The sequence below is a fragment of the Synchiropus splendidus genome, chromosome 15, assembly GCF_027744825.2.
Source record: "Synchiropus splendidus isolate RoL2022-P1 chromosome 15, RoL_Sspl_1.0, whole genome shotgun sequence".
Classification (NCBI taxonomy): domain Eukaryota; kingdom Metazoa; phylum Chordata; class Actinopteri; order Syngnathiformes; family Callionymidae; genus Synchiropus; species Synchiropus splendidus.
In genome coordinates, this window is record NC_071348.1 from 4635279 (window position 1) to 4650509 (window position 15231).

At 48.1% G+C, this 15231-nt stretch overlaps 1 protein-coding gene across 2 annotated transcripts in view; it reads left to right on the top strand.

Moving 5' to 3' along the window:
• grb10b (growth factor receptor-bound protein 10b) overlaps positions 1–15231 on the top strand; it is a 46410-nt gene that overhangs the window by 18273 nt on the left and 12906 nt on the right. For both annotated transcript variants that reach the window (XM_053843937.1, XM_053843938.1), the window contains exons 4-5: positions 3423–3738; positions 5631–5775. In XM_053843937.1, coding sequence (XP_053699912.1) covers positions 3423–3738; positions 5631–5775 — 461 coding nt within the window. The remainder of the gene's footprint in view (positions 1–3422; positions 3739–5630; positions 5776–15231) is intronic.

A 15231-nucleotide genomic window follows, 5' to 3' on the forward strand; every position in this document is an offset into this window, starting at 1 on the left:
GGATGCTGTTCTCAGTGATGCTTAGATGAGCGTCTCAAAATGTCTGTTCAGTGTCGCTCGAGGTTCTTGACTCAGGTGCCTGGTTGTTCTTGATCCAGCAGCCAAACGTGACAGTAGGAGTGAGGTGGGGAAGAAAGGCTTTGATACTGATGCACTTGAGTGGCCTGTGTTGGGGGGCGGACCCTGACTCTGGCAGGCAGTGAAGGATGGCGTCTGAGGCGGGACGCAACACGTGGACAAGCTAGACTCAGGCTTGCCGTTGAAAACCAACACCAGAAAGGTTTAGATCAAGAATCGTCTGTATGTAGCGTATGTCCTTCCAGGGTCAAGAGGGCACAATCATGTTCCGTAATTCACTCCAAGCTTCAAGATTTCCCTCCATTCTTTCACTATTGCTTGAGTTTGGAGTGACTTCCACCGTCTCTTTCACTTGACGCTGACTTTAAGGGACTCATTGAGTGGATCTTATTTAAATCATGGCCTGCGATCAAATGTCGACAGAGGGCAGTAGAGATTCCTGGCTTGATGCAGTCATCGCGCTCTTCCTTGTGTCTGCGTTGGCCACTTCTTGTAGCGTCGAGCCAAGATAACAACAAAGCTGTTGTGACTCTCTGTTTTGTTGAAGTCCCGACATGCACACATGATATTTTTATCTCCTGTTGTGCCAAGATGTCTCCTCAACCTGAAGCCATTTTTAGAAACCTGTCAGTTATGAGGACGCTTTCTATTAATAGTTGTTGAGGTTTGAAATCAGTGCACAGTGCCGTCCTGCAGTGGCCCTCACCCCGTGTGAACCGTCTCCCCCTTGCACAGTTTCTCTAAATAAGAGTCTCTTTCTGTGTCCCTTTATTTACTTTCTTTCCCCTCTCTTCATCTGCGTTCCCTCCCTCCCTTCTCCTGTTTCGGGTTTGACCCTCCCACACGCTGCCTTCCTATCAGAAGCCTCTCTCTCCAGTGGGTGTGTGCAGGCTGTCACCAGTGGCATTGTGCGCCGCTTTGACACACTTTACAGTTCTAACCTGCCCGTCGATGCACCCACTGGTCCCGCTGAATGGAACCCACCACTGTGCTCATGTTTACCATGCCTTCAATTGGCGTATTGTGCGTGAAGCCCCGCCTGCTAGAAATGTACATTAAGCTGCGTCAGAAGTGGAAAACAAGAACCCACATGGGTGTTGATTCAGTCGTCCGCTTCTTGCTGCTTAACTACCAGAAACCTTTGCTTGTGTGCCGATCCATACCAGAACTGATTGCTCCTACCGCTGGAATGCGCCTCGCATACGTGACACGTACAATGGAAGCATTGTGGAAACATAGTGTCTCCGATTTTACACCTAATTTAACCTGGGGCCAAAAGGACAATATGATATGAAACTCGATTCACATCGCCGTGCCGACCCCTGCCTCCCTTCTAGCCCGACTGCCTGTCGTGTTTCAATGGACCAGCAGGTGGCAGAAGTGTTCCGGACCTGCACGACACTTGGAAGCAACAGCGTTTTTGACCACGCCCTCCTGTTTATGTCGACGGTGTCTCGTCCGGGTCACGACTCTTGACACCTTTCGGAGTGATGCTGATATGTTCTCAAGTCTGAGTCGATCTTCTCCCCGGCACGTCGATGACGCATCACCTGCTAGCTTGATGCTGCAGCACAAGTCATGGCACAGTTGAAACCATCTGAAGGCTCGCCTCCCTGTTTAATGCACGCTCCCTCCCACTGCACCATATAGCTCTCTGGGCTGGCTATAAGTAGCAGCTGCCGCTTACCTGCCACTATTAATACCTGGAGATTAAGCGGCTCTGATTCACAGGCAACTGTGACACAAGTTCACCAGCTCATATCCAGGAACCTCGATAACATCTGCCCTGCATGTTTGCTGATTGTCCTGGTGTGTTTGAAGCACATGCAACCAGACGGCAGATTCCACAGCAATGTCGTCTTGTTCTGCAATGTAAAGTTCTGTGAAGGTTCACACCGTATCTCAATGTTCACTTCCCTTAATGAGGTGCGCAGAACTTTCGCCTTTGGGTTTTAAATTGAATTCAAAATAGAATACAGCGATCAATTAAACTGAAATAATGAGCGAGAAGAGGAGCAGCTTTTTCTTCCTCCAGCCTTCTTCTGAAGCCCCAACTGTCTCCGAGTCGGACTGTTTTTTGGAGTTTGGACTCCCCCTAGTGGCCTTCTCGTATGCCGCACCTCACTCCAGCCTGTGATGATCAATTCATGAGCTGCTTCGTTCTCCTAATGGAGAATTATTCATCCTTCCAGTGGAGATTGTACTGTACTGAGAGCGACGTTGCCTGCCCGCTGCACCCAGAGGACAAAACTTTCCCAGCGTGAAGCAATTAAACAAGAGCTTCCTTCCAGTTGGGCTGCAAACTTGACGCGGCACGCTGCCGGCGTCGGCTGAAAAATTCACTCGGTGAATTTAAATGTGCCTTGAGTTTTTTTTTTTTTTTCACTCCAACTTTGAGGATTGATTTCTCCTGCAGAAAAACTAGAATTTCATATCTGTCTTGAAAAGAGGTTTGATCCATGCAGAGAATTTGGGGGCAGCTGCGATGCCTCTGCTCTGGACTCCAGTCACAACAGTTGAGAAGTGTCCCGGCAGGTCCCTGCTTGTAGGTGTAATCCTGCAGATTTGCCTTCAGGGCAGCACAGTCTACTTAGTCGAGTGCTGATGGAGCACTCTGGAGAAACTGGTTGCTTGTTTGTGCGTATTTGGGTCACGGGATATATGCTCAATATGCAAACGTGATCATGATGTCATTGAAGTTATGGCTGCTCCGGAAAGCTCTTTCTGGCAGGCTAAAATCACGCATTGATTCAAACGTTATGATGCTCGGTTTGAATGATGTCTTTATTTTCTTCATTCATTCACCCTGCACGACATTGAGCTGAACTGAACTGGACTTTACTGTAAATATGAGCTTTTTTATTTATTGAGGCCTTGTCTTTAAGCACATTTGAGTCTCACTGCGCACTGTGTTTCCTCAGGCGTTAGTGACTGTATGTTGAGCCGTGTTGGAACTTTCATCTCCGCAGTTGTACACTTGGGTTTAGTTTGAGTTTATGACTGAATTGTTTAAAAAAAAACATGCTCTGACTGAGATATTCAGCCTTTGTGAATAGGAGAGAGAAACCAGTGTGGTTCTGAGTTTTGGTATGACACTGATTTCAGATGGTAGTTCTAAATGTCAGGGTCGGTGTTGTGACATGTTGTGTTTTTTTTTCTTGCCATATTTTACGCATTTATGGTTTCCTCACTGTTCCTTTAATACTTGTATTTATGAACTGATTTCTTAGTCATCCCACACTACTGACCCCTGCAGGCGCCCCCCGGTCCTAGCTCTCATCCAGCCACATCTGGCGTCTGCAGTTGCTTCAAATGAGCTGACATTTGAATCTTGTGTTCTCCAGAGGACGATGTGGACTTGGAGGCCCTGGTCAACGACATGAACTCTTCCCTGGAGAGTTTGTACTCGAACTGCAGTGGTCAGCAGGCAGAGTCCACACCACTACTACAAAATGGACAGACCCCTACCTCTCACGCTCACCTCGTCCATCATCATCATCACCATCATCATCCTCACTCGCAGCACATCCAGCTGCGACAGGGGAACCACAGGCTCAGCCATACGTCCCCGGAGCCGCCGCCGTCTTCTTCGTCTTCGTCCACAGACTCTCCCCAGACCAGCCTGCGGCGGTCGCAGCCCATGCACATCCTCGCCGTCAGGTTCGTCCGCACCACTTGCTACAGACAGTCATGAGCTTCGTAGTCATGAGAGTCGAGTAGTTACTGAAAGTTTCCTTCATAAGATGTGTCAGACATGTCTGGCTGATAAGCTGAAGGAAATGATATATTATCAACCCTTTGCGACTGCAGTCATAAGCAGGTCATCTGGGTTTATAGACGGATGTAGGACTCTTAAAAATGTGCTGAGTCAGTGCTTTTGTTCCAGAGGTAAGTGCATTAATTTCAAATTGTGGGCTGTTTTTCAACCTCACTCTTAGTTTTACGCTGTGTAACAACAGCACTTGGAATGGACTAAAGGCCATAAACACATTTCAGGTTAATAACATGGTAACAACTCTAGAATAACATAAATAATCAAACCAAGTTCATGGATTTCAGTTTCACTCCTGGGCTTTTGCTTATTTAGCATTCAGCCATATGACGAGTCGATGTCCAGGGTTCTGTGGTGGGACTGGGTACGCCTTCATTTCAAATCCGCATGTCAGGCGGGCGGTGACAGGGTCGGCATTTCCTGTTTGAGATGTGGCCCTTTAGGCATCTGGACTGGTTGGTGACACCGCTCTCATTTATGCCACTCGATGCGACGATTGTTAGCGCTCTCTGAACACTTCTTCAGGTCAGGCTCCTGTAGCCCGTAACTGACCCTATTCAATCCTAAAGGAGGCTGAAAGGTAAAAACTCATTAAGTTAGTGCAACTGTCAGCTCCAAGAGCTGGCGGTGTCCCGCAGGCCGACGCTGGCTACAGACGCATTCTGGTGCCGCTCCTTGTTATAGCGTTTGACAGAAGCAGAGGAGAAGCAACGCTGTTCTGGAGCGTTCCGTCTTCGAGGCGCCCTTTTTTCTCTGCTGCTCACAAACACAGGCAGACAGACTCAGGCGAGGCACTTGTTATTATTCAGAAGTGACCTCTGGATAACCCTGTTTTCAAGCTCAGATGGGACGACATCAAACGGCCCATTCCCTTTTGAACTCGCTGGGTTCTATAGAGAGCGGCTTCTGACAGCAGCAGCCAGGAGAGGAGTACGCACAAGTATTCCACAATGATCTTCTGAGCTCACAGAATGACCTGCCCATGAAACGGTGCCGTTTGAATCCTTAAAATTTGATGATCGACTGTCAAGCCGAGCCTCCGTCGAGCCACTGACTCGGACTGTGTGTGCCAAATTTGAAAACGGCTTAAAAGTAATGTCTTGATTTAATATTGATGCGTGATGAATATTGCAGTGAATTAGCCGGCGGGCTGCAGGGGTCTGTGATTTCCACTTGCTCAGTTCATTATGGAGAGATCAGACAGAAACAGACATGAGCCAGGATCCAGCGCACAGAGGCTGGATTCACCCCGGCTCAGCCCTCACACACTCCCACCTACACACGACACACGGACCAGCCGCTAAAAGTTTTATAATTGACTCCAGTTTCCGATGATGTCATGACAGGCCGGCGGTTCCTGCTGCTGCCGCCTCACATTGAGACAGGCAAAGGTTCCATCCCAGTGTGAAGCAGCTCAGAAGTGAACTTCTGTCCTTTCTGTGTGGACTGTGCTTGGTCTCCTCTGGCTGCTCTGATTTCCTCCCACCTGTTCAGGGTGTCCCCGAGTAGCTGGGACAGGCTCCAGCCTCCTGTATCCCATTACTGGCTGAATGAATAAGGTCATGACCCTGAAGTCCAGCAAGGGGCCCGGTTGCAGTCCTTAACACAAACTAGCATAGAATAACAGTTTGCTGTGAGCCAGATGGAAATGCTGTAGCCTATTCCTACAGAACCTTCTCACGGTTAAATATCGCTGTACGTTGTGTTTTGAATCTCCAGGTGTAAGAGTTGTATACAGCCCATTGTTGACCTGTTCATTCTTTCGCTCCAAAACATCCAGAAGACTGCAGGAGGAGGAGCAGCAACTCAGGACTTCATCTCTGCCAGCCATCCCCAACCCCTTCCCTGAGCTCTGCAGTCCAGCCAGCTCACCTGTCCTCAGTCCTGGCTCTCTGCCGCCTGGAGAAGCATCCACAGATAAATATGTAAGTTCCTGCTTCAACTGACTGACAGCTTCATGGTAGTCTGGAGTGAGGGGGTGTAGGAGCCGGACCACACTCTTCCTGAGCAGAGACTCAACGATGATATTTATTCCTGAACTTTCTCTGTTTATTGAACTTTAAAAAAGAAAATAGTTCCTGGATCCAAAGCTGTTTGTGTGTGAAAGAGAGAAGCATCAGCTGTGTGTCAAGAGCAACAAAATATACTCAAACAAGTCAATAATTTCATGTTAAACAAATATAAGGTTATATTTGCTGAGTTGTTCGCTTTAGTCATGTGACTTGCTGTATGTTTCAGTTGACTTTCCTCGTTTGAATAATGCTGGACGGTAGGCCATGATGTATGGATTCGGGAGTCAGAGTTAGAGTCACAGGTGAAGACGTGGATAATATCAGAAATGACTCCATCAGAGGGAGAAGTTTGTTTTGGTCTGCGCCATAATGCCTTGATTCAGCACCAGCACGAGAGGAAGTTTCAGATTTTCCCTTCAGTTTACGCATCGTTTCCAACTGTTGCCACTTGTTTCAAAACATTAGATGGGTCCGTTGAAACTTCTGGAAACAGTTGAGTGTTTTTATTTTCCGACCGAAGTTTGTCTCTTCCGGGAAGAAAAGCAGTTTGGCCCTTCCAGCGACCTTCATGTGAGGCTGCCAGCTCAGGTTACAGTAACCCGCCGGATAACAGTAATGTGAGGGTGGACGACTTCCCATAAGTTCCTGGCCCGGCTACGATCCCGGCTGGGTCTGGTCACGGCCATAATAGCCCTGGTTCATCAACCGTAATCCCAGGTGAGTCATTCTCCACAACCAAAATAGGATCTGGGTTGAATTTGGCCGGCCCGCCTCGTAAATCAGCTGATGAGTTGATGGACGCAGTGCAGTCAGCGCTGGAGTGGCGAAGAACTCTGCGGCTTCCAGAAACCATCTGCCACATAAATAAATGTCGGACTCGACCTTGAGACATTAAATTCCTCCTCCGCTTCCAAGTCGTCAAAAGTGGGAATGTTGTATTTGGGGATCACCACCGCCGGCATAAATAAATCAAACTTTATAAGCTCCACGGGTCAAAACTTCAGCGCTCGAAGTTTGCGGCGCAGTATTAACATAAATGAAGCAGACGTGCCTGGTAAATATTATGAAACCAGTTTAATTGAAGGAGAGACCAGCTCCGGTCCGGACAGGAATGTTGTTGGTTTGGAAATTCCCAGACGACTCGGTTAAGAGCAGTGTAAGGACGAGGAAATGGAGTGAGACATGAGAGGAGGCTGAGAGAGTGGAAGATTATTAACTTTACAAATGATGTGTTTCACGACAATAGGATCCCCGGTGCGGTTCACTGGTTGGTTAGCGTTTTCTGGGTTAGCATGCTAGCTGGTTTCTTTGGGTTGCTGCTTACTTTTCAAGGGTCAGAGGTGGTGCTCGGCCATCATCCTGTCACAGGCATGCTAACAAGTGAGCTAAACATGGCTGCGGCGTCTTGACCACGAGGCAGATGCCACGGTGCTGCGTGTGTGCGTACACCAGAGATCGCGTTTCACCAAAAGGCTTGAGCACCATTCCTCACTGGTGGTGGTGTGATGCGTTTGCTGCGGGTGATGAGTCTGACAGCATGAAGCTGCATTACACAACACCGCTCTGCGTGCGGCTGAAGAACTTTAGTGATCCATCCATCAAGGTCCTTTTGAATCGGGCTGTATAGTTTTCTGTAGCGGACAGACAAACAAGCCGCGTCAGCGAAAACATGACCTCCTTGGCTGTGTTAACAAAGAGCTGCACACAATTCCTTGTGTTTATTTACAATGTACACACAGTCTTGTAAACTTCTGTGAGAGCCAGACTTCCCTCCGTGCCTGCTGGTCTGTTAGAAGCACTGCTGTTTGTTTGCGCTGGGGTCCGGCTGTTTGTCTTTGTGAGATCTGCTAACTATTTACGGAGTTGGCGCTGCCTATTGTTGTTGATGGCGATGGAAAATATGGCTCATTGTGGTTGTTCTTCAGTGGAAACTAAATTCATCACCTTTCCACCGAGACGGGCCTCCCATGGCGCTGTGTTCGGGGGGCGCTGCAGAAGATGCTGAGAGTGTAAATCAATTCCTCCCACACCACAAACCCTGACCTCTAACCCCATCATCTCCACCATCTCCACCATATGTGTGTGCGGTCAGGTGGTTTGCACCAGTTTGTGTCTGCCTTCATTTCTCCCTGTCAATTTGTCTCTGTCAACCGGCGGCAACCTGCCCGACAAGCGTGCAGCCAAGTCAGACAGCCGCTGTTGAAGAGCGGTTCTGTTCCCTTGAGCAAATTTTCCGACCCCTGGGCACTTTGTGACGCCGTTTCCTCCTGAGCTCACTCCTTGGGCTCGAGGAAGCCTGTCAAGGTTTTTTGACATGGCCATATGAATTTTATGCTTCCAGACTTCCCCCCCTCTTCCACCTCCACCGGGCAAAGTGTGGGCCCCGGGGCCGAATGTGGCTCCAAGCCTGCATCGATCTGCTCGGCTTCATGCTGGTATGGAAGTATTAACTGAGCAGAAATAATGTATTGCTTCGAATATGTAGTGAAATGTGAAATGAATTCCGGTTTATACTGTTACTTTGCAGTTATATATACATGGACAGACTCTTTTTTTTCCGCAATACAGTTTCTATTTATACCTTTTTTTTAACGATTCATTTTTCGTAACAGGTTTTCCGAAGTTTTTTTTTTTTAATATATATTTTTTTAATAATTTTTTGTTTAATATTCCCCCCTTATGCTCCTATTTTTGAAAACTTAACCTGATGGAAAATCATTAATCCTAAAGTTTTCAACTCTTAAAAATGATTCGACCTGTCGTCAGCCTAAAACCGTTCAGGGTAAGTCGCGAAGAGGAAAAATGTTTTCCATTTCTCTTATTTGCTCAGCATTTAGCAATTAGCGTAGCATGGTGAATAACTTTGTAATTTACTGAGCAGTTAGCTTTATCAATAGTACAAGCTCATTCACTCGTATAATTTTGAACACGCCACGTATTAAAGTAGCTGTAAAGCATTAGCATGTTATTACAGAACTTGTTATGTGACCTGAATGGACTCAGCAAACCAGACATTGCTCCACTCGCTGGCAGCGCTGGATGATGTGCGACTTAAAAGCGCAACATTGAGTCTGTATATCAGCTGTCAGCCATGGGCCCAGGACAGAACGTGTTGGAGTTCTCACAGATGGGAACACGCCGTTTCCAAACAACCTCACTTGGACTGATTAAAACTCGGGCTCGATTTATTTATAGCGCAGAACGTCGGTAACAGAGTGTCGACGTTGATGACACCAGCCTCGTGTCGTTGCATAAATGTTCTGAAAGTTCGCCGAGTTATTGCGCGGGTTACTTTTGAGTGACGTGATGGACGGAGGCTCGCTGTGTTCTAATAACGGTCCCAGACGCTCTGGTGTGGGAACGCTGACTCGGTCAGATTTAGTTGGATTTGCTGTACTTCAGCAGGATGTCCCGTCTCGCGCTGCGTTCCCTGGTATTCCAGCCCACCTTGGCCATCTGCTTTCAATTCATTTTACTTGTGTTTATTGCATCAGCCCGTCTTCGTCCACACAGGCTCTTCCTGAAATATCTTGGGATGGGAAACTTCACCTGGTGAAGACCAAAAATGGCTGTGAGGAACCAGTATTCACCCTCGCATGGTTTGGGAATTCTTGGCTCAGACCTGCCCAGTTCTGCGCCCCAGTCTGGGGCGAGGAGTGTGAAGGAAATGTGAGGCTGACTGGTCCCTGGAGTGACAGCGTTGTTAGGTGACCAAAAGTGTCTTTCTGTCTGAAGCAATGTGTCGAACTTGATGTGTATAACTCCAGAAGGTCTGTGAAACAGACAGCCTGACTACAACTATATCTGTCATGACCATTTGATCGTGATGGCTATGAGTGTCACAAACTCAAGGTCCTGGGGCCAATTTTAGGCCAATAACTGAAAGTTAGTGGTGAAAGTCAACAAGAAAGAGAAGACGAAATATGGTGCTGAGTCAAAAGGTAGGGCTCTTGTTCTCCATGTTTGTGATCAACTTACACGTTGGCCCAAATGTATGTTCTGGAGCTAGAGCCTCCTGTTTACCTAACCATATTGAATACACCATGGGGTTTCAGGTGCCACCTATTTGTGTTTTTTTGGTCCCGAATCTCTGTCAGGCAGGGAAATAAAGGGACATCACTGTCTGGTATGATGGAAGACGCTGTTCTCCTGAGGTGACACCTCAATGTCTTTTGCCTTTCCACCAGTTGTGTCCGCGTGCTTCTCATGGTGGCGCTGATGTGCTCTCCAGGCAGAGCTGATATCTGCCGCCTCACGCTCTGGAGCACTGGCGGACCTGGCCCCTCAGGCACCTGATGTATGTCTCGCACGACTGCAGCATTACTAAGCAGGAGTTTGTTTTTGCAGCGTGTGCTTGAACTTTCTTGTTTGGACCGCTTGTATAATTCACGTCCGACTGACACCTGAGGTGAATATGAATAATAAAACAAACTGCATGGGCGAGTGCTCTGCTGCGAGTGTTTGATGGCGGCTCAGCGAGGACCGGCTCCATACTGTTTAAATCTTTCGCACTTCCTGGCTCATTGGTTGCTGAAACCTTGTTGGCGTGAAAGCAGGACTTCGTAGCGTCAAGTTATGTTCGAGTACGTTTCGAGTGGGACAGCGCGACCCCCGCAGGCTCATGTGCTCCCGCGTTCTGGATATGGAGTCCACACACACACACACACCCGTAACAACTCCAGTGACTAAGTGGATTTGCAGTATTTGGAGCTGTGAAATACAAATTGTTCAGCTGTGGTTAAACAAATGTTACCTGGAGCAGCTCCAGACAGGTGGAGCCTGCAACTCCTCACATGTCGTGTCTATATTTATCCTTAATGGAAACATGTCTCAACCTGCTGGCGGCGGCGGCTGACACAGAGCCTCTCACACACTGGACCTGGGGAACTGAACTGGCTGAACTGAACCGATTCACCGCTAATAAACGTGGCTCTGGCAAATAGGCAAGGCATTAGCTCTGTTGAATCAATGTATTATTGGGATTGTTTTCTCCATTTAGTCAGGCCAGCTGTCTAATCTGCGCTATTTGCGCAAGATAATGAACGTATTTTAATGAAAGGAGTGTCGGTTATGGTAATCCCTTGATCAGCACAGCTGTTATGTTCCAAACCGCACGTTGCACTTCTCACAGGTTGAGAGTCATTAAAGATGCAGTGTCGTCCTTAAGTGACGATACTGAGCCACACGCCGTTTTTATGCCGTAACACTGTGCTGTGTCTTAATAAATGATGGATGTAGGAATTACTTGGGGCTATGCTGTCGATGTACAAAATGATGAAGATGATGCTGATACACAGGTGACTCTTCTGCTAGGAATAAAAAGAATACAAACATGAAACACTTGAGTCAAGGATTGAGGAGGCAGACGGTAGACTGTGATCGGATAATGCTGTTGATGCTAACTGTAGATCCATGTTTACCAATATTTGTATCAGATTATGTTCCAGAAGAATTTGCTACTTCTTCTCCATATGCCACAATATAGAGTGGGTTATTTATCCTGTACGTTCGTGTCTGATTATGCAGCTTTATAAGCAAAAGTGGGTCAGTAGGAAGAGTAGAACTCTTCAGTTTAGCGAACCAGATGTGGATGTTTTAACATCCTGTCATCGTCCATGTGTGGTTCTCATGAAATCATGTGTTTTGTGACAGAAGCTGTGAGCAATATGGAATGTGATGAAGGGCCGGACAAGCCTGCTGTAGGTCGACACATCGCTTCATATTTTCATAACACCAGGCTTGTTCGTATTCACTTAGTCAAGCTGAACTGCTGAATGAAGCTAAAGGAAATAATACATGGATTATAGCCATTTTGCGATTACCCATAATCCCCCGTGGCACTCCACTCAGGACTTTCCACTACTTCTTTAGCTCAAGAAAACCAGTTATATTGCGTCTGGCACCCTTAATGGAAAGTGTCGGCGTCTAATCCATAACACGCAATATCTGGGTCTGTTGGACTTCACGGCTGAAAATAGCCGCTGAAACCTGTGATACGGAGTCAGTGTTCTTCCTAAATAGCAGACCACCCAGACTTCAGGAGGCGATGCACCTTTAATGGTCCATCTTTCAGTGCCTGTCCCAGGAGTGGCCCGGTGTAAGATTAGAAGCTCCAGCTTTCACCCGGCTAATAGGGCGAGATCCCATTACCCCTGCAGCTAATGGGAATCCCTGATAGCGCTCGGCTCTCTTTTGTGCGTCTAGCTAACTGGCAAGGTCACGCGCGCGCAGTATGACATGACCACATTTCAGTTCTCTTCCGTTTCCTGCTGAAATATAGATAGCGGAGTCAAGCCTTGGAGTCAAGGCTGCCAGATGATGTTCCAGAAGCGAAGCGCCAGTCCAAAAGCGTGCTCAAGGACAGCGCCTGTATCTGGACCCGGCCTTCCTCTTAGCGCCATGCTGTTCCCCTATGTGCCAGTGTGTGACAAATAGAGCAGTGAGCAGCAGCCTGTGGGCATTTCATCTGTCCAAACCCAAGTTGCTGGACTCATGTAGGTCATGGAGACTGTACATCTCTCTTCCCTCCTCTGGTTCAGTCGCTCTTTTTAAGGGAAAGTAGGACAGCTCAGATTTCTGATGATACTGCAGTGAAAAGGTAGCGAAGGGAACGTATGGTTGCGTTCAGCTGTGAACAAGCACGGCATCATTTCTGGTCGTTTCATTTTGTCCCTGTATGTTTGCGAAATGCGGGAGCAGGGCTGGAGAAATGTGGTTTGCTGGAGAGACAAAGACAGACAAGTGCCCGGCTGGAAGTGCAGGATTTATGACAGACTGTGAACTTGGCATCAGCACAGAACTCTCCCAGCTACAGGGGACAGTCTGTACTTTCCCGTGGCACTCGCTGTCATTCCACTCAAAAGGGAAAGGTTTGTTTGTAGCTGCAGCGGATGGTGCCGATGCTTGTTTTACTCAAATGACACAAAGACCTTTAGGTGTTTCGGTTCCTGAACATCTCTGCTAATGACTGTTCTGCCGGCGGTGAGCTAACGTTGCCTTTAAAAATGAGATCATCGCTATCTCTTGTCAGTGACTGGACGGTTTCTGGTTGCACTGTATTGCTAAAATCACACCAGTGACGTCCCTCTTTGTTTCCCTCAACTGCTCGACCCCCTTCGCGCTCACCCCCGGCTGTAATTGGACACTGGCTCCGAACCAGCAGTGGTCTGAGAAGACACTCGCTACCCGGGGTTTTTGGGCAACGGTCCCTCGTGTACGATAATAAGTCCCCTTCTATTTCTATGCCTGCTGGTGAAATGTCTGGCTTCACGCTGGGTGCAGCTCAGCAGGTAACTGAAGCAGCCGTGCAGCCAAGACGTACTTAAAGACGGCGTGTGGTCAAACAAACAACTTATCTTGTTTAAGACATCCAGGATTTAGGTGTTGAGATTCTGTCACATGGAAGTTAAATCATGCCCGTGGTAGGTTTGGACCTGAGCTGACCGACCACTTTAATAGCCAGGCTTTTAGCTAGCTGGGTGTCCGGGTGTCCTGGGGACTCCTGCTCCTGAAAATAGGATGCCCTACTTTTAGGCAGGACGCCTTGTGGATGCCCCATTTTCCCTCCTTAGTCACTTTGCTGAATTTGTTGATTCACGCCGAGCGGTTACTCAGCCGGCGCCATGTCCTTTTCCCCAACAAATCTCTGAGTACACAGGTGTTTTTCTCACACTTGGTTTTATCTTTGCTGGGTGCCGCCGTTATAACAAAGGCTGTGGCATATGGGAAGGCTACTTCTATTTCAATGAAAGATATGGTCACCAAAAATCACGTTATTTCGGATCCCACATTTTCCCCATGACTCAAATGAACCCCATCTACAAGTCATTCGTCGTAGCGCCACCTGGGATCCCGAGGTTAATTCGGTCCCTCTCTGCCCGGTGCTTGATACCCCCGCTGAGAATTCCACTGTGCCATCGCCGCCATCCCTTTTGTTTTCGGTTCAGTTCTCAACCCTCAACTGATGGCTTTAGTTGAGGGTTTTCGGTTAGTGGCCGCTTGCAACGTGAAGAGCAACAAATGACTGTTGAACGTGCTGCTGAGGAAACAGCTGACAGAGAGTCTCAAAAACAAGTTTTAGATTTGTCTCCATCCGGGGGCGTGGAGTCTCCCTTGAAGACTGGGAGAGGGTCTTGGTCATACAGGACAGTCTTGGAGAAGCCTCTCCTGGATACTCAAGACCTGTTGGAGTGGACTGGTGTGAGTCCAGGTCTTCACGCTTGCTCTGTATTTATCGTGCCTTTTTAAAACATTTGACCTGAATTTGTGCCCTCTGACCAGCATTGCTAATCCAACGTGACCCAGGTCATCTTGGGAACCCTCCACCCCTCTACTTTGGGCCAGCTGGTGTGAAGAAGCCATTGTTTACGGACAGAGCGGCTCTGTGGGCGAACCAGCCGATATACAGTAGTGATCAGATGCATGACTGCGCAGCTGAGGCGGTGGCAGCCTGCCACAGTACATGACTTGGTATTGTCGGTGTGCACTGAGCAGCTTCTCCTCCCACCCCCCTTCCTTGCTTCCCTTCATGCCATCTCTGGCTTTGTTGAGCCCAGATAGGCCTCTGTGTCTTGGGTCTTAATTTGACGCAGTAATTGGATGACACGGGACAGTTCCCCGTCTCCTCCTCATGACTCAGCAGTTTTCTCGGCGAGTGCCACCCACTCCTGCTGACTGCGGGCGCTCAATGGGGACTGCCAATTGTCTCTGGGTCCATTCAGGTTTTTGTGTCTGCATCTCATCATCCCAACGTCAGTTTCCAGGGGCGGCCCAGACCACACACAGCACCGCGCTACAGTCGCGGGGTCTTGATAGAGAGCACTTGTTAATGGGAGGTGAGTCGGGTTGGATGAGCCAAATCAGCTTTTCAATGGCCACTGTTCTTTTTTTAAAACAAAGACGGAGCAGTCTCTGCTAAATTCTGACAGTATGGGAGGTGGGCGGCAGTGACCCGCCAACAACAGCCTGCCAATTACCAGAGGGGGAAAAAAAGGAGGGCTTTTGCTGAGCTGATAAACTCAAACAAAACATACACTTTGTGAAATAGTGAATCGTTTCAACTTAAGATGCGTTGTTTTTTTTGGGTGGGGGTATTTTTTAATGGCCCTGAGGCTGATATATGCCATGAGTTTTTCGGGGAAGGTAGCAGGATTAAAATTGGAAAATTGTTGGCAGCATCATGATCCAGCACACTGCTGGAACACGTGTGTCTCTTCAGCACAGAGAAGACCAGACAACACACACGCTGCGTCTTAGACCTAGTAGCACGGAGACAACATGGCTGAAGACCATCCAGATGCTGTCTCCTGCTGTGGTTCGCGAGTCCTTGTCCCTTCCTTGGGTTGGGTTCAAAGACACATTCTGAACTCT